General features: G+C 37.2%; 1 protein-coding gene across 1 annotated transcript in view; it reads right to left on the reverse strand.

The window, feature by feature from the left end:
* Positions 1-20629, reverse strand: part of ARB2A (ARB2 cotranscriptional regulator A) — a 404738-nt gene that overhangs the window by 348870 nt on the left and 35239 nt on the right. Inside the window, exons 2-4 of the mRNA XM_068980929.1 lie at positions 17406-17529; positions 7572-7673; positions 2008-2108 (exon numbers count right to left, since the gene is read on the reverse strand). Coding sequence (XP_068837030.1) covers positions 2008-2108; positions 7572-7673; positions 17406-17511 — 309 coding nt within the window. The 5' untranslated portion in view covers positions 17512-17529. The remainder of the gene's footprint in view (positions 1-2007; positions 2109-7571; positions 7674-17405; positions 17530-20629) is intronic.

A 20629-nucleotide genomic window follows, 5' to 3' on the forward strand; every position in this document is an offset into this window, starting at 1 on the left:
TCCCAAAAGTTTATTTATTAAGGCAGGCTCTCAGGCAATAAACTCAAATTTCTGAATTCTGCCCTATCCATCACAGAGGAGAAAAGTTTTTTCTGTGCTTTTACATGGAGGACACTGGTGAGAGACTTTTCACAGGTTCTCGCTTAACAGAACTAGAGATCTTATTGGTAATAAGAAGCATTGAACTATTTTCAGAATTTAAACACCATGTTTATACGTTTTCTGGGAACTCTAGATAGTTATACGAGAACTTGCATTTTCAGAATTATGATGACATGTCTTGAGATTGACTACGAGGCTCATAGTCAAAATTTCTGTGACTCTCCATTTGCATGAAAGTAAAGTCAAAGTGTTAGTCGCTTGGTTGCATCTGTCTGTTTGCAACACCATGGACTGTAGCCCACCATGTTCCTCTGTCCATGGAATTCTCCAGGCAAGAATACTGGAGTGGGTTGCCATTTCCTTCTTCAGCGGATGTTCCCTAGCATGAAATTCCTTGGACATCAAACAAATCTGTCCTCTGTGCTAGAAGACACAATCTCTATCTTCTAAGTGTGCTTCCTAATCAGACATCTTAAAAAAGATGGTTCAGAACAAAAGCTGTCAACGCTTTTGCTCAAAGATGTGCAGAAGAGATCCAAGAAAATCTGTATTCCAGAAAAGATAAACTTAATTTCATATATTCTTTATGCTACTGTTTAAGCAAATAATTCACTTTGACTACTTTTATTAGACAACCAAAATATAAATAGAACTTTCAGCTTTTCTTTATAGAAATCAAGCAGTTGTCAGTTATCACAGTAAACAAATGTGTTCATATGCATTTTATGAAAAACACAGAATATGACATCAAAAATCAGAGATATCACTTTGCTGACAAATGTTCATATAGTCAAAACTATGGTTTTTCCAGCAGTCATATACGGATTTGAGAGCTGGACCATAAAGGAGGCTGAGTGCCAAAGAACTGACGCTTTCAAATCGTGGTTCTGGAGAAGACCTGAGAGCCCCTTGGACTGCAAGGAAATCAACCCTGAATATTTACTGGAATGACTATGTTGAAGCTGAAGCTCCAATACTTTGGCCACCTGATGCAAAGAGCTGACCCACTGGAAAAGACCCTGATAGTGGGAAAGATTGAGGGCAGGAGAATGGGGTGACACAGGATGAGATGATTGAATGGCATCATCAACTCAATGGACATGAGTTAAGGGAGACAGTGAAGGACAGGGAAGCCTGGCATGCTGCAGTCCATGGGATTGCAAAGAGTTTGAGATGACTAAGCAACTGAACAACAACAATATGACACTAATGAGTAAAACTCTGAGCTTTAACAAAACATTCACTTGAATGACAAATGACATTTTCAAAGGTTCCTACCAGTGGTAGCATTAAAGAGGCATGTAATGTTTCACAAGGCCTAATCCTTTATTAAGTCAAAGATATGTAGTTTATATCTAATTTATTAGCCAATAGCAATTTTCTTCCTATAGATAAAACACTTTTTTGTAACTTTCAGTAATAACTGATAACTGTATTTGTATATACTTAAAATGCACAATAAGATGATTTTACAATCACCAGGAAATTTCTAAGAAAAATTGCCAAGACTAGGATAATTAACATGTCCATCATCTCACATAATTAACAACGGTAACTCTCTGTGCTTTTTGTTTTAGATAAGCATTTAAAAAAAGATGTATTCTTCCTGGAACAGCAGAGGACTCAACCTCCTAAAAACATTAAAAAAAAAAAATTTAGCATCAATTTGTTCCCCTTATAATGACTCGTTACAAAATATCAAGGTCATGAAAAAATTTGTGTAAAAACATAAAATTTTAAACTGAAATTATGTTTCTAACGCTACCACTAAAAATAAAAAAAAATACAAAAACCTTTTTGAATCATTTTGTAGAAAGAACACATGTACTGCTTCAACTTAAACCTTTATTCTGATTATTTAAAACTGGAATAAAAAACAAGGTTAAATCATATACACAACCATACCTCTCCTAGTGCTTCATATCTTTTCTGGTTCCATCTGTGCAAGTCTTCCCGGTAGTTAAAAACAAACGGCTCCCCAGTTTTTATGTGTCTTAACTGCCCCTCTAGAAGACAAACAAACAAGTTTATTTGTTAAAATAGTGCTATGATTCAGAGTATATTTATAACAATATGTAAAGCATAATAAATAATGTCTAATAAAAATTTAATATCTCAGGACACTCTCATTGTTTTCATTAGATCTTTTTCTTTAAATATCCATATAGTACAAAGGTATACACAGTATAAAGGAAGGACCCAAGCACTCAAAGGCTATGTCTTCCATCTTCATTTCTCTAACCCAAAGCAAATTAACAATATTTGAAGGCCTATAACATATGAAGATTTTTGCTAGCTACACCCATGAACATGGTCCCGATTCTTAAGCTTAGAGGTTACCTGAGGAGTAAAAGCATAAATATTTAAAAGTGAAGTAACTTTTTACAACGAATGAAGTCAACAATCTAAAAAACTGCTACAGGCAATTCACGTAAAGTCTAAAATGAGTTTAGAAAAACGAAGGATCCCTATAGGCTAGAATAGGTTCAAAGGTTTTAGTGAAATTTCTCACCTGGCTTGAAAGACAAATACGATTTCAAGTGGAAATGGGAGAGAGACACTGAACCAAAGCAGGTTTAGACTGCTAGGTAGGAAGGTAGGCATGAGCAACAGAGGGTAACCTAGCTGAAAAGGAGGCAAGCTGATCTCTACACCCCCTCTCAGACACACCCAGGGGGGCCCACAGAGTTGCTACAAAAATAACAAGACTGTTCCAACTCCAGCACTGGGAGCCCTAGGCACACAGTGGATACAAACTAACCACAGGGGCTTCCTCAAGTAACCTTAGGCAGCTAGGAGCCTATTAAGGGTCCATAAATATTCTACACGTATATATACATCTGACTACAACAGACTGAATTATGGGAGGACACACGCAACAGGGCTTGTTGTTATATAACTTGAAATTGCTAGTCGGCCTTGAACGTATGCCTAGTTGCCTTCCCTTTCTTGACTGGTGGTGGGTACAAGCCCTATTCTGCACAGGGCACAACCAAAAGGAGGAGATGGGAAGTATAAAGGGGAAATCAAGAGGGATTGTTATGATGACTCCTTTGGGATCAGCTGGCTTCCACATTTTGGGAGTGTCTGTCTAATAAAAGATCTGTCTGCTTGAGCCAACCTGAACTGTGACTTGTCTGTTGTTTTAAACCCTTTAGTGAGTGAAGTCGCTCAGTCGTGTCCGACTCTTTGTGACCCCATGGACAGCAGCCAACCAGGCTCCTCTGTCCATGAGATTTTCCAGGCAAGAATACTGGAGTGTGTTGCCATTTCCTTCTCCAGGGGATCTTCCCAACCCAGGGGTCAAACCCAGGTCTCCTGCACTGTAGGCAGACGCTTTACCATCTGAGCCACCAGGGATTTTTAGTCTGTTCCAAACTTTTGTTTTGAGGAGACGAGAACTGAGGAAGAGACATAAACCAACCTGATAAGACTGTCAAGACAAACTCACAAAGTTCAATGACTGTACTGACAATAAATAACTTTATTAATAATTTCAATGGCCCAAGCGACCAAAAGGCAAAGGCAAAGCAGGGAGTGGTTTGCAACAGCCTGGCTGTGTCTTCCCAGTCTTCTCTTCTCACTGGATAGCATGCTCTGGTCCAGAACAGGTGATGTCTCTAAGTGGGGCATGTGAGTTACTGCACACATTGGTAGGCATGCTGGTTATAAACACTTCTACTTTATGTGCCAGAGAGTTGTACTGCTCATGTGATATTTTTTCAAAGAAACATGCAATTACATATCTGCAGATTATAGGTTTTAACTGTAAGCAATGGCAAACCAGTTAACTTGTTCAAAATACTTCATGGAGAAGGATTCAACCCATGGCAGACCAAGCCACCTGTCTTGTCTCCCCGGAAGCATTCTCCTGGTATTCAGGAGAGAAAAACAGCACATCAAGCGCTTTAACAACTTCCCTCCCCTCTACTCAATGGAAATATAATTTTGAAAAAACAAAAACAAAAAAAGAGATGGCAAGTTCAAATAATGGTGAACAACCCAGTTTAACAGAAACAAAGAGAGTACTGAGACGAACTGAATAATCCAACAGTGGAGAACGCATGAAATCAAATAGTAGAAGCCTCAAACTTTAGCCTTCAGCCTTTATCCTAGGAGTGGCAGAAGAGGTACATGGTCAAGCTAAACTGAGTTATTAGTATTTGATTTTTACCCAATGAGGGCTTGCAAGAGTGAAGAAAGACTTGAAAGGAAAGCTATGGCACCAGAGCTAAAATCCGGGAAACATTACTACTCTAAGTAAAACTATCTCATATCATTATTTTATGAATCAATTTTACTACACATACTCAGTATTTTTAATATAAGTGCTAATTCTTATTTCTAAAGTTTTTTAAAACTCAACATGAGACACAGCACTAAATCACCATAATGAACACTCATTTATGGTCAGATGATGCCATATCAATTATCAGGTACGTCTATGTCTTTCTTTTGCAGACAGGGAAATTCCCATTTAGGATACCAATACAAGTGAATTTAAGGTATCTGCAAATCTGATATTTGTGAGTTTGACTAAAGCAACCTTACAGGCATGTGGCACATAGTAAGGTGTACTACTTCCGCAGCTAAAATTCGAAATGCATTTTCTATGGGACTGTTGTGTGAAAGGGAACTGACTTACCGAGAGAGTGAGTTTATGTAGTTAAGATGTAGATATATCTGCATCTCAAAGAGAGGTTTGCTGTTTGTTTTTTTTAATTCTCTACTCATTTTGAACATAATGATTCTCATAAGTTGATAATGATTTTGATACTTTAGGAAAAATGAGCCTTGCCAAAACAGCCAACTACTAACACTAGTATTAAAAGTAAAAAGAACATAAAGAGGCAAAGAGAGTAAGCATTCTTAACCAGAAAAGATAATCTGGTTCACTTACAGTTGGATTTGCAAATAGTATTTCTCAAAGGTTTGGAAAAGCTCTTTAGCAACTGTCAAAGGTCTGATTTAGGACATTTTAGAGTCTCCTAAAATCAGTTGTAAAATCTTCAGTGTATAACCAAATGCATGTTATTTTAAAAAGCATATCCATATCAGATTGGTGGTAGAATCTGAGACCCAAGGTAAGCTATCAATGACCTACATGAATTAATAAACTGAAAATATTTAAGACAATTTCTGACAACAGTAAGAATCCAATAAAAATCAGCCATCATAGAAGACAAGCTTCAAACTCAAAACAGTTTGTTGCTGAGTTATATATATGTGTGTGTGTGTTGGTGATATGAAAGCGTGATTTCTCACAGTACCGCACCAAAGTATATAGGGAGTAAGAGTGAGGGTATAAGGTGAAAAGCCTAACCTTCATCTTTCAAGGCAAAGGCATTTGAGCTGGGCTGTATACCAATTGCAACTGGAGAACGGCTAAACAGGCACTTTAAACACAAAGAGTATTTGAAAAGGCACAGTAATTTGAAAGAACAAGGTATCAGTTTGATGCAGGTAAAAAGAATCTCTTCCTCTTTTTTACAGTTTTCTTTTTCCTTAGAGTGAACTCTGTATCTTAATTCTTCTTTACCCAACTAAGAACTTCCAAATTCTTTAGAAAAATATAGAAGCTTCTTTTAGTCAATGAAAGTTTCAATTCAAAGCTTTCATGAAAGTTTTTGCATGATAAACCCTGAAAAAAAGTCCCTGAAGAGTCTAAGATAGGACTGCTCTCTTAGGGATTTAATACTGAAACTAGTTTCTTGGATTCAAATCCTCACATCTTTAAAAAAAATACTCACCATTCACCGTGAATTCAACCTCGAACTGCATCGTGCTAAAAATGAGATCCATAAGAGTGGCATTCTCTCCTTGGAATGCAAGAATCTTTGCCCATACTGTAAGTCTACATTTATGCAAGACAATGTCCAGGATATTAAAAAAAAATACGTGATAGGTGTGTGCAAGGGTGCTTACACATTCAGGTGTAAGTCCATGAAAGCACACGTGCATTTGCAAAGGTGTAGGTGTGTCCCAAAAGTGAGTATGTGCATGCAAGAATGTAAACATGTAAGCAAAGATGTGTGTGTATGAATGTATCTGGTAAGAAAGAGAGATAAAAGTGTATTGCTTCTTTGTCTTTCATTTCCTTTAAGAAATGTTCAAGGAAGATGAAAGGTAGACTTCAAGGAAAACTGGTGTCTTCTATTCATAAAGCAAACATAGTTCTACAATTCATCTGCACTGCCAGCACATGCCCCCATCCCTGGCCTGAAAGAGGAGTCTGGTCATTGTTTCAAAGGGGCAGGAGCAATGTCAGTCTCAGAGTTCTTTAGAGTCTGTTAATTAAACTATAAAGAAATTTAAAATTTTCTTTTAAAAACAAAATATTACTACTCACACATACTTTGCCAAAAGATACCCTTTATTAAAAAGCATGCAAATTAGTATCAGAAAAGAGATCAAAGTTCCTAATATGTTCTAATACTTTCTAACATGTCTCTAATATGTTCTAATATGTTCAGTTAATATTCTAGTACACAGAGACTATCACTATAAGCTCTAACACCCATTAACTGATCCTGCAAAGACACGTCGATCTAAGAAGGCCTCACTGGCAGTAACTGTATGGACGCTGCAAAAACCCAGAGATTCTCCTGTGGCAATATTTACAGTTTTAAGTACACCAAGTGACAGGACATCTGAACTCTTCTTGTAACTTACTGTACAGTTCCTCTTCTGCAACCTGGCTCTGACCTGGCATTAGAAAACTGATTAGGCTTTTGCACTTTTTGTAGGTGGTATGACAACAGTCAATGTGAATAGAATAAAATAAATCCATGTAAAATTAAAAAACACACACACAATGATAACAGATCAGCAATTTAGTTGATGTAGATACAGACAGCTATAATTCAAATATTCAGCTATAATTCAAATATTCAGCTATAATTCAAATGCTACTTGGCCTGTAATAACATTATCTCTCAAGTATTACAGTATTATTAATCCAGTTTCGTGGTTCTTTGTACAAGAAACATTCTTGCAATCTATGGTACCTTATTCCAAGTCCCAAGCTTATTTTATTCAGAACTTAATGAAGTTTTACAATAAGGATGTTGCCTAAAAAATAATAATGGAATCAAGTATTATGTTTTAAAATAGTGTCACAGATAATTATTGCCAGTCACTTCATCTTTTAAATAACACATGAAATAATAGCTTCTCTCTACACTATTAATTGGGAGTTCCAGCTGGATACAAGAGAGTTGCACCCTCAAGAATGAAAATACCTAAGCTGAATTAAATTCATATTCGTTGGTTTAAGTGACTTGACAAGTATGGGAAATTATTACTTGGCTCTTTTACTTGACAGAAGAATTTCATCATGACAGGATAAGATATTGTTTCTCAAAAGAAACATACAAAACTTTCTAGCTGGCAAATAAAAGTTTAGGATTGTTTATTTTCTATTAGCATTGTTAAACAGATTTTGTATATATATAGCATACACCACTTACTTTCATTAAAAGCATATTCAAATCCTTCCAGTGTATCAGGAAAATCAAGAGGTGGTTCATCTTTTTTCATTAGTTCATCCAAATCTATCCTAGATAATAAATCTAGAAAAGAAATGACATGAAATTTACTTATATTCATTTTCATAATTAATAACAAAGATGGTATCTTACATTATTTTAATTTTTTTCTTTTTCTATTAGTTTACTTTTTATGTGTTGCCTTAAATGGTAAGATTCTTATTAATAATTTTTTAACTTACCAAAATGCTTCATTGTGATGACATACAGTATCAATCAATATAACATAAGCACTTTCAAAACTGTAATTCTCCAAACAATCACAACTCAGATCCTATCTACCACAATGATTAATTATGAACTTCTTTCCCTTCAGAATATACAGCTACTAATTTGTACCTTATTAACCTCCTTCTATCATTTTTAAAAATTTTCAGATATTAATATGACTTTTAAAGATCACCAAAAGTTACTAGTGCTATGAATAAAGGAACTGAAAAATCTAAATAATAGTAATATACCATCAGTCAGTTCAGTTGCTCAGTCGTGTCTCTTTGTGACCCCATGGACTGCCACATGCCAGGCCTCCCTGTCCATCACCAACTTCAGGAGCCTGCTCAAACTCATGTCCATCGAGTCAGTGATGCCATCCAACCATTTCATCCTCTGTTGTCCCCTTCTCCTCCCGCCTTCAATCTTTCCCAGCAACAGGGTCTTTTCCAGTGAGTCAGTTCTTCACATCAGGTGGCCCAAGTATTGGAATTTCAGCTAGGCATCAGTCCTTCCAATGAATATTCAGGACGGATTTCCTTTAGAATGGACTGGTTGGCTCTCTTTGCAGTCCAAAGGACTCTCAAGAATCTTCAACACCACAGTTCAAAAGCATCCATTCTTTGGTGCTCAGCTTTCTTTATAGTCCAACTCTCACATCCATACATGACTACTAGAAATACCACAGCTTTGACTAGATGAACCTTTGTTGGCAAAGTAATGTCTTTGCTTTTTAATATGCTGTCTAGGTTAGTCATAGCTTTTCTTCCAAGGAGCAAGCATCTTTTAATTTCATGGCTGCAGTCACCATCTACAGTGATTTTGGAGCCCAAATAAAGTCTCTCACTGTTTCCACTGTTTCCATTATTCTACTTTTAGAGGGGAAATAACAATAGTAAAATAAAACATGCTAACTGGAGAAAACAGGCTGACACAAAACAGTTTCTATTCTTCACATCATTTGACTATACATAATAAAAGACTGTCAGCAATATTTTGCAAATAAGCATTTTATTTCTGAATCATTTTAGATACAAATAAGCTGAAAGATAGTACAGACAGGGTCTATATCCAGTTTTCCCTATTGTTAACATTCTACCTTACCATGCTACGTTTGCCTCAATGAAGAAACCAACGTCGGTACATTACTATTAACAAAGCCCAGATATTATTCATCTGTTTTTCTGTTAATTTCCATTTTCTGTTCCAGGATTCCGCCCAGGACACTACATTGCAAACAGTCATCAAGGGTCCTCAGTCTCATCTTTTTATTTTGTGAGCATTTTCTTATTTCCTGTTACTGCACGGTATTGCAGGCATATCTTGCATTTTCCCTGCCCTAGCCTCAAATCAGTCTGTCAACAGTATGTAACAATTTGTTATAGGTTATAACGGGATGAGGCAAAAATTCTCACTATATGTCATCTTTGTGTCATATGCAAACTTGGAACAAATAAAAGATAAACTTCAAATTTATTTGTCTCTCAAAAGATTTTCTTTTTTTAAGTTTAGATTTTGAGATTTTTTTTTTTTTTTCTCATTCAAACTCAAGTTCCTGAAGAGAGAAAAAACTCCTAGGACACACAGTATAGCAAACCAGCAACTCCCCACCCCCAATACCGGCCTTTGTTTAAAACAAAAGAATCTCAGAAGTAACACTTTATTTCTGTCTCTCACTTACAGAGATATAATCATCCACCTGTACAGATCACAAAAATATGCCAGAGGATAAAATAGTTTGTCTACCTCCAGTCTCGAGTCTCTCTCTGTGGGACACAAAGATAAGATATCAAAAAACTTGTAAAAAAAAAAAAAGTCATTGTTTAAAACTGTTTAAACTACTGCATCGGATAAACCTCAACTTACATAAAAATATACCATCTTCAACATACAAGTGAGTTTATTAAAAAAAATCTGCAAATTATCTAGTAAAATAAAAAATGTCACGAAGTATGCATACTGGGGCAAATGGGTACATGCTGACAAATTTCTGATTCATTAGTAAGGTTCTGAACAATGTGTAAATCTTTGCAAAATTGATTAAAATATTTTTTATCAAAAATTGGCTTTAAGATTCTCACTTTTCTCCTTCCATTGAATTAAATTCTTTTACTTCACAGTCATCTTCCACAATTCAAAACTTAAAATCCTCTTAATCAGATACACACAAAACCATCCAAAATATAAGCAGCTATATTATGTCTAATATTCATTTTCTATCAGCTCAGATCATAAAATGCCATCTAACATCCATATATAAGATTTCACATACTATACCTCATATGACCATCACAGCCCTATAAAGCAGTAGCACGTTATCGTCACTGTCTTTGAGACAAGGAAATAAGCCCAGGGACATAAAATGGCTTGCCCAAAATTATACCTTAATAGTACTGTGGGACTAAATAAATAAACTTATTCTCCAATATCTAAGTCGGTACTCTTTCAAAATCCCTATACTTTTGTTCTATGTCCTGTATAAGCTTCAATATAGTCTAACCCCTCTCTTCATTACCTTATAAAAAGAATAAACTCTTCTGAATACAGAGATATGCTTTTGCTTTGACCAAAAAGTTCCTTTGAATGATAAAATGAATAATAAACTAAAACATGCATTCCTCAAACTCCTCCTCTGTCAGTTAGAGAACTAGATGTGGATATTTTTAATTTCACTGGCATTGAGTGTCTGTGCTCAGTCACTCAGTCACATCCAACTCTTTGCAACCCCATGGACTGTAGCCCGCCAGGCTCCTCTGTCCATGGGATCCTCCAGGCAAGAATACTGGGGTGGGTTACCATGCCCTTCTCCAGGGGTCTTCCTGACCCAGGGATCCTTTACCGTCTGAGCCACCAGGGAAGCCCAAGAATACTGGAGTGGGTAGCCTATTCCTTCTCCAGGGGATCTTCCCATCCCAGGAATCAAACCAGGGTCTCCTGCATTACAGGCGGATTCTTTCCCAGCTGAGCTACCAGGGAAGCCGACTTGAATAGACTCAGAAAGAAACTTTCAGAAATTATTTTTCTGCTTTGTAAAAGGAAAACAAAGCTATATAACTGCATTTTGCAGAAATTGGGTTCCAAGGGCAGTAGATTAGGTAAAAATCAAGTATAATAGAACATTTCCATGCAAAATCCCTTCAATCTCCTATAAAATACAGTACAACTGAATCCTTATAACCTAAATATACATCAGATGTAACCACTGTTTTTTCTAAAACAATCTCTGGTCATTAAAGCCATTTAGCATCTAGAATTCTAAACTTCAACTAAACATATGAAGTCATTGGATAAAAATACCATTTTATACCCCCAAAGAACTGAAAACAAAGATTCATACATTTGTACACCCCTATTCACTGCAGTATTACTCACAACAGCCAAAAGGTGGAAGCAACCAAAGTTTCCATAGACAAATGAATAGTGTGATAGTTAATTTTATGTGTCAACTTGACTGGGTACCCAGATATTTGGTTAAATATTATTCTGAGCATGTTTAGAAAGGTATTTCTGAATGAGGTTAACATGTGAATCTGCAGACTGGGTCAAGCAGGTTGCCCCCCACCTCCAATACAGATGAACTCATCCAATCCACTGAAGGCCTGAGTAGAACAAAAGTGGTGAGTAAGACAGAACTCCTACTCTCTGTATAACTGTCTTCAAGCTAGGACATCAATCCTCTCCTGCCTTCACAGCACAGGTTCAGGATTTTGTCACAAAGCCTTACTATCCACTGTAGGTAACTAGTCTCCTTTTGAGAAATACCTCTTGGCCTGCTACTGGGCCTGAGTGGAGATTGAACACTTAACCACAGGCTGCCAGCTTACCATGAGACCTTAGCAGGCCATCATGAACTAGGTGGTAAGTGACACACCAAGAATTAAAGTTGGGGGTGTACAATAGCACTCCATCATCAAATAGGGAGTGGTGTGTATGTGGTTAGGGCTGAGCAAGCCCTGAAGACAAAAATAAGTAACATGCGGGAGTAGCCCAAATGCCTATGGTCTCCACTCCTGCGACACCGCCTTCTATTCATCAGCACGCACCTAAAGCCTCATCAGCTGGCAGAAGAAGAGAAAACTCAAGTCTGGATCACCGATGGTTCTGCATGATACTCAGTCACCACGTAAAAGCGGACAGTGGAAGCATCAGAGGCCCCTTTGGCGACATCCCTAAATAACAGCGGTGAAGGGAAATCTTCCCAGTGGGCAGAACTGAGAGCAGGGCACCTGGTTGTTCCATTTCTCTGTAAAGAGATATGACCAGATGAGTGACTATGAAATGATTCATGGGCATGCGGTCAATCGTTTGGCTGGATGGTCAGGGACTTGGAAGGAACACGATCAAAAAATTGGTAACAAGGAAACGTGGAAGAGGTATGTGGACAGACCTCTCTGAATGAGCAACAGAATGTGAAAATATTAGCGTCCCAAGTGAGTGCTCACTAAAAGGTAAGCTCAACAGAGGAATATTTTAAAAATCAAGTGCACAGGATGATCCTTTCTGTGGACACCAGTCGGCCTTACCCCAGTCAAATCTGTCATCACCCAATGAGCTCAAGAACAAAGTGGCCACTGTGGCAGGGTTGGAGGTCATGTGTGGGCTCACAATATGAACTTGCACCCACCAAAGCCAACCTGGCTACCGTCATAGCTGGGTGTCCAATTTGCCAGCAGCAGAGACCACCATGGCAGTCCTCAACATGGCACCATGTCCTGGGGGTGATCAGCCAAGTAACTGGAGGCAGGTTAACACACTGGATCAATTCCATCACAAAAGGGGCAGAATTTTGTTCTTACTGGATTAGATACTTTCTCTGGATACAGACTGGCCTTCCCTGCACTCACGCCTTCTGACACATCTATCTGTGGACTTGCAGGATGCTTTATCCACCATCCTGGTATTCCACACAGCATTGTTTCTGATCAAGAAACTCACATCACAGCAAAAGAAGTGCAGCAATGAGCCCATGCTCACGGAACTCACTTGTCTTACCGTGTCCTCACCATCTTGAAGTGGCTAATTTGACAGAATGGTGGACTGCCTTCTGAAGATTCAGTTACAGGGCCAGTTGGATGGCAGAATCTTGCAGGGTTGGACCAAGATTCTCCAGGAGGCAGTATACACTCAGAACCAGTGTCCAACATATGCTGCTATTTCTCCCAGAGCCAGAACTCACAGGTCTAGAAATTAAGGGGTGAAAATGGGAGCGCCACCACTCACTATTACCTAGTGAATAAGGAAAGAATGTCTGTTCTAATTACTCTTATTTAACATAGCACTGGAAGTCTTAGCCAGGGCAAAAAAGCAAGATGATTAATGAAGAAATAAAACTGCCCAATTAGCAAATAACATGATGGTCTACATATAAAATTCCAATTTGTCTACCAATAAAACCTCTGAAAAAAATAAGCAACTTCCAAAAAGTCACAGACTATATCAGTACACAAAATTTGACTGTATTTCCATAAATGATCAGTAAATGTGTGACAATTGAAATTAAAAACACAATACCATTTATAATCACTCTAAAATTATAATACAAATCTAACAACATATGTATAAGACTTAATTATATGATGAAAATTACAAAGTGTCAATGAAGGAAATCTAAGATCTAAACAAATAACAGATACTCCATGTTCATGGATTGGAGACATCAATTCTAGTAAAGATGTAAATTCTCCTCACGTTTGTCTATAGGCTTGAATGCAATCTCTATTAAAATGCAAGTAAATTATTTACTGTGTAATCTCACCCTGCTTATTTAACTTATATGCAGAGTACATCATGAGATATGCTGGACTGAATGAAGCACAAGCTAGAATCAAGATCGCCGGGAGAAATATCAATAACCTCAGATATGCAGATAACACCACATTTATGGCAGAAAGCCAAGAAGAACTAAAGAGCCTCTTGATGAAAGTGAGAGAGGAGAGTGAAAAAGTTGGCTTAAAACACAACATTCAGAAAACTAAGACTGGCATCTGGTCCCATCATTTCATGGCAAATAGATGGGGAAACAATGGAAACAGTGACACATTTTATTTGGGGGGGGGCTCCAAAATCACTGCAGATGTTGACTGCAGCCATGGAATTAAAAGACGCCTGCTCCTTGGAAGAAAAATTATGACCAACCTAGACAGCATATTAAAAAGCAGAGATATTACTTTGCCAACAAAGGTCCATCTATTCAAAGCTATGGTTTTTCCAGTAGTCATGTATGGATATGAGAGTTGGACTATAAAGAAAGCTGAGTGCTGAAGAATTGATGCTTTTGAACTGTGGTGCTGGAAAAGACTCTTGAGAGTCCCTTAGACTGCAAGGAGATCCAACCAGTCCATCCTAAGGGAGATCAGTCCTGGGTGTTCATTGGAAGGACTGATGTTGAAGCTGAAACTCCAATACTGTGGCCATCTGATGCAAAGAGTTGACTCATCTGAAAAGACCCTGATGCTGGGAAAGATTGAAAGCAGGAGGAGAAGGAGACGACAGAGGATTAGATGATTGGATGGCATCACCGACTTGATGGACAAGAGTCTGAGCAAACTCTGGGAGTTTCTGATGGACAGGGAGGCCTGGTGTGCTGCAGTCCATGAGGTCGCAAAGAGTCGGACACGACTGAGCAACTGAACTGAAATTATTTTTTTTTACAGTTATAGACAATTTTACTCTTAAAATTTATATGGAAAGGCAAAAGACCTAGAAAAGCCAAATAATAAGAATGAATTTGGGAGAATCATCCTAGTCAAACTTAGGACTTACTATTTAAGTTCAGTAATCAAGAGCATGTATTGGAGAAGAGACAGACACAGATGCATGAAACAAAATAAGAGAACCTCAAAAGATGAAGAAGTAATTCAATAGTGCAAAGATTTTTTTTTCCACAAATGGTGCTGGTGCAATTGGACATCAATATGCAAAAAATACAAACCTTGACCTAAGGCTCATCTCTTAAATAAAAATTAACTCAAAACACATCATTAGTTTAAATGTAAAATCTAAAACTATAAAACTCTTAGAGGAAACATAAAAAAAGATCTTCATAAAGCAGGGCTAAGAAAAGAGTACTTAGACCTAATACCAAAAGCATAGTTTATAAAAGAAAAAAACTGATAAATAGGACTCTTTGAAGGATAAATTTTATTTATTCTGTCAATTTGCTCTAAGATACACTTTATTTAACATTTGCCATTTTATCCTCTAATATTTTCAGTTTTGACTACTTCCTTAATCATTACAAGCTCGTGTGCTAGGCATTTATCTTCCTATTGTACCAGTGAAGAAAATGATTCAGAAAAGATAAGCAATTTGTTTCATGGCAAGTGGGAAAACCTCAGTTTGAATTCAGAAAGTTCTATATTTATAACCTTATTACTATATTTAGACTACCCATATGCTTTTAACATCACTATACAACCTCTAAAATCCAGAAAACCAATCTGATTTCTTATATACTGCTCGTGGAAGTTGAAATTGGAACCACAACTTGAGAGATCAGATTTTCACATTATCAGGTAAGGTTGAAGGTAGATAAAGGCTTTCCAAGTGGAAACCCAGCAAATCTATTTGGATGAAAACACACACATTCCTTCATTCCTTATCCTCTTTTGTAAATTAACTATTATTCTGAGTGTGTTGGTCTATCTCAGCAGCATACAAGCATGCAGTAACACCTTCCATAGAGTTGTCTATTGTTTAGTCACTAAGTCATGCCTGACTCTTCTGCACCCCCATGGACTGTAGCCCACCAGAATCCTCTGTCCATGGGATTCTCTAGGCAAGAACACTGGAGTGGGTTGCCATTTCCTTCTCCAGGGGATCTTCCCAACCCAAGGATCGAACCCTCATCTCCTGTGTCTCCTGCACTGGCAGGCAGAATCTTTACCACTGCGCCACCTAGGAAGCCCATTATTGATTATTGATGACCTTGATATACACTGGATAAAAGTCCTTTGTCAGATATGTGCTGGGCTTAGTCACTTCAGCTGTGTCCGACTCTCTGCAACCCCATGGACCATGGCCAGCCAGGCTCCTCTGTCCATGGGGTTCTCCAGGCAAGAATACTGGAGTGGGTTGCCATTTCCTTCTCCAGTGCTAAAAGTATGAAGTGAGTGAAGTGAAGTCGCTCAGTCATGTCCAACTCTTTGCGACCCCATGGCCTACCAGGCTCCTCCGTCCATAGGATTCTCCAGGCAAGAGCACTGGAGTGGGTTGCCATTTCCTTCTCCAGATATATGAATTGCAAATATTTGTTCCCATCTAGAGCATATCTCTCCTTTTTCTTCAAACAGTTCATGCTTGTGTGGTCAGCTGCTATGTTGTGTCTGACTCTGCGAATTGCTTTCTTCCTATTCTCTAACTGAAGTTTTCCAATATGACTTTCATTTCCTTCAACTCACTGAAACAGCTCTTTGTGAAGACCATCAATAACCTCCACACTGTTAAATATAAAAGTAAACTCTCAGTCCTCATCTAGCCTGGTTTATGGGTGTACTTAGCCACTCAGTCGTGTCCAACTCTTTGCAACCCCATGGACTGTAGCCCACCAGGCTCCTCTGTCCATGGCGATTCTCCGGGGAAGAATACTGGAGTTGGTTGTCATGCCCTCCTCCAGTGGATCTTCCCAACCCAGGAATCGAACCCAGGTCTCCCACATTGCAGGCAGATTCTTTACTGTCTGAGCCACCAGCAAAGCCTGGTTAATAATATGATTAAATTAATTAAACCCATTTTCTTCAGTAGGTGTTCAGGATCTTTCTCTTACTCCTAGCCTGCAGCCTATCTTATCAGAAATCATTTTAAGTGTCTATTGCTAGTTCTTTCTCATTTTCCTGACCCTAAGATTGAGATGACCCACACTTCAGTCTTCAGACTTTTTCTCTTTCTGTTTGCAATCTCTGATGATCTCAATTAGGACCATAACTTTAAATATTACCTCTATGCTAATAATTCCCAAAGCTTTAATCTCCAGCCCAAATACTTTCCCAAACTCCACACTCAACCTTCTCCAGCCTAATATTTAAGTGGCATCTCAGTTTACTATTTAATATGTCTAAAACCTGCCTTCCTCACATTTTTCTTAATCTAACAAATGGCACCCAAATTCCCAAAGAAAGTCTAAAGCAGATTCCTTCTTACAGAGAACTTCTCATAAAATATTCTTAGTGCAATGCCACAAAGACAGAATATAGGATTAGACAGATCATTACTCTAACCCAGTATGACATTTTGAACAACAAAAATATGGTAAGGGCACTAGGCTTGATTCAAGAGATCTCTGGTTTTAGTTTTACCATTAAATACATGACCTTGAATAAGAAGAGCATTAAGAATTCTTACAGCTGGAAAATCACATGACTTTATGATTTATTTACCTAGTACATACTATATCTCAGACATTGAGGTGGTCACTGTGATGGACATAAATAATTATAGATTACAGATATTCTTACTTTAGAATGGAAATGAATGTAAGGTCACCTAAATATTCCTGCACCTTCATTAGGCACAATGAAAATATCCTGAAAAAGCAAATTAAGTATGTACCTTTGAGTGCTGTTGTCTTTTCTTTTTCATCTGGACCTCCCTGCTGGATTTGTGCCATGCTTATCCAAATTGGCAACAAAATTAAAGAGCTCAAGCAAATAGACATCAATCTTCAGAAGACAGTCTAGAATGAATGAAAGCAATAAATTAAGCTCTACTCAGTCCTACCTACTCCATGAGAAGGTCCTAGATCCTCCCAGTTGGGATTAATCTCTCTATCCTGATTTCCCACTGCACTTTGTTGATGCCTGTACCACAGTACTTATCATAGCCTGCCTTGCATTACCGTTATTTATGTATTTGTCTAGGTCAGCTAACAGATTACAAGCCCCAGGATAAAGGTATCAACTTTTTGTCATCTTGATATCTCTCATATCACCAAACACAGTATCTTAAATACACATATGCTTAATGCTGCTGAATTGAATTTAGCTAAACTGACTATTTAGGTATAGTTCCCCAATATTTAATTTAAAAAAAAAAATACTTTCAGGTAGTTTCAAAACCTGAAATTTCTTTTAAAATAAACTGTAAACATATGTCATGTACCAGGTCAGAATATTTTCTTTCTGGGACATGCAGACGGGCAGAAGGAGAAACATACATATACTACCCGTTAGTATATAATTCAAAATGCAAATTTAAGGAGAAAAAAATAGCCCTTAAAAAAAAAAAAACTATGTCAAATTCAATGTCTGAAAGTCACAGTCTATAAATGGTACCCCAATAAACAATCATAATATAAAGTTAAAATTTATTAAAACATAATTCTGCTCTGCTTTGGCCAAAGGGAAAACATTTGAACTATCGTTTCTCCCAGGGTGCCAATAAACAAGAGGAAAAAAAACACTATTCCTAAAATTTAACAGAAAAAAAAAAAGCAACACATACAATGGGAAAAAATTAAACTAAATTAATATAGTCAATCCATAACTGTTAATGAGATTACATAAAAGCTGAGGTAAGTAAGAGAATATTCCTCTGATTGATTTACTTAATACCTAAAGAGTAAACATTAGTTTCTACTCAAGAGGTATACTGTACAATTATCTTTAAAAACTCAGGCATTTGTATAATTAACAGAGTAGAAAATACTTAAAAATAATAATGCTTAAAATAATAGTTTTAAACTAAGAATGTTCCCAGGGTCATAAATCAACGCTGCCCTTAGCTCAGCTCTGACAGTGGGTGGGGAAACAGAAGGGGAAGTTCTCTCTAGCTCTACCAGGAGTTAGCCACGTGCTCTTGGCAAACTATCTAACTTCTCCATGCCTCCTCTAATGGAAATGATAACCACGCCTCCCTCGTGTTGCTACAATGAGTTTTAATGTAAAACACTTAGTATGGTGCCTGATGGGTAATTTAAGGGTTCAACATACCTTGGTTTGTTTTTTTTTAAATACTATAAATGTATCTTAGCTTCCCCATTTAATAACAGCTCTATGGCTAGGGACAAGCCACTTAATATTCAAAAATCTTCAGATTTCTCATTTGTAAAATGTAGGTTATATTGTAGTGGTTGAGAATTAATATTACGGAAGGTGTATATAGCTGACTGTTGCTATTACTAGTGGTATTTTTATCGCTGCTCAGGAATGCGAAGTTTCCTAACCTAGGAATAACTAGAATATGAGACTGTCTTTGACTCCAAAAGCACTTTCACTTAGCATGGAAGTAGTTGCTATTTTTCTTCTGTGAACGGGTAACTTAAACCTCTGTAAATTATACATAGATGAAATATGCCTAGACTCCTTCAAGAACCAGTTTTGTCTATATGATGAGCCATGTGCAAGGCACTAGGGTGCAATGGAGAGTAAAACATGGATGGCCTGGGTGGGGCTTATACTCTAGTGACCAGATCAAACTGCCACACTGCCACAAATAAAATATACAAGACTCAGACTGATCATTACAACACATAAGAAAAAGCAATATTTGTAAGGGCTATAGGGCTACGTTTGGGAATTAGTTTCATCTGTCAAGTCCCACAAGTTTGGGTACAAGTTTCCCCAGCAACTCCTTACTATCTACCATCCCGTAGCAGAAAGTAAATAGAAATGTTCACAACGAGACCTTCCATACAGTGCTTCTTGCTAACAATTCCAAGACCAAATTAACTATTCACAGGAGACTTCTCGCACTTTTTCACTCTATCCCTTCTGTCAATTCAGTATTCTCGTAAATATGAACTTTTGGTTTTCACTGGCCTCAAACTGTCTAATTTCTAAACAGAACAACTTATATGATTATTTCATTGTGACTGTTTCACTGAAAGAGAAAATATAAAATATTTTTGATGTCAGACTCATTTTCAAAATTCACATTTTAAAATTATGGAGATCTTATGTACAGCATGTTGACTACAGTTATCAACACTGTTGTATACTTGAAAGTTGCTAAGAGGGTAGGTCTTAAAAAAAAAATAGGTAACTATGTGAGGTGAGAGATGTATTAACTAACCTTATTGTGGTATCATTTTGCAAAAGATACAGAAATCAAATCATCACATTCTATGCCTTAAATGCACATAATGTGATGTCAATTATATCTCAGTAAAACTTGAGAAAAAAAAAAGGAAGCTGTAACTGGTCTTCAGTGTTTAATAACAAGCTCCCCCTTCAGACTTTAATCTCCATGAGGACAGGTAATCTCATCTGTTCCTAAAACAAGGTTGGATGTATTTGGAGCCCAGTGGATATTTGTCAAATTCCCAAATAAATGAGTAAGAGACAGAGGGGCAAAAATATATTTCACATTTTAAAGAACTGTTTTCAAGACTTCCAAGATCAAATATCAATTAATAATCATTTGCTTCTTTTATACAAGACAATCCAAAGATACAAACTGCAATTTACTGAAGTGACAATATTTAAGTTCGGAGACTACTAATTACTCTCTTTGACCATAAACCTTATAACAGCAGATACGAAGCAGATAAGTATGAAGCAAATTGCCTACTGCTTTCTTATTCACTGTTAGATTTTTACCTTCTCAAGTTATTTTCCTTGGCAGTGGCACAGCTGGTGAAACTAAATCAGGAATATTATAAATTCTCAATTTATTTTTCCTAATAAAAATTCAGAGTTATAACCTGCATGACCACAGATAAACACTACTGCAAATACAGCCAGCAAGCTGTTTGATACATTTGATATATATATATATATATATTAATACGTGCACTCAACGTAGTTTATTTAGTATTATCTGATGGAGGTTAGGTT

The sequence above is a fragment of the Capricornis sumatraensis genome, chromosome 9 (genome assembly GCF_032405125.1).
Source record: "Capricornis sumatraensis isolate serow.1 chromosome 9, serow.2, whole genome shotgun sequence".
NCBI lineage: Eukaryota > Metazoa > Chordata > Mammalia > Artiodactyla > Bovidae > Capricornis > Capricornis sumatraensis.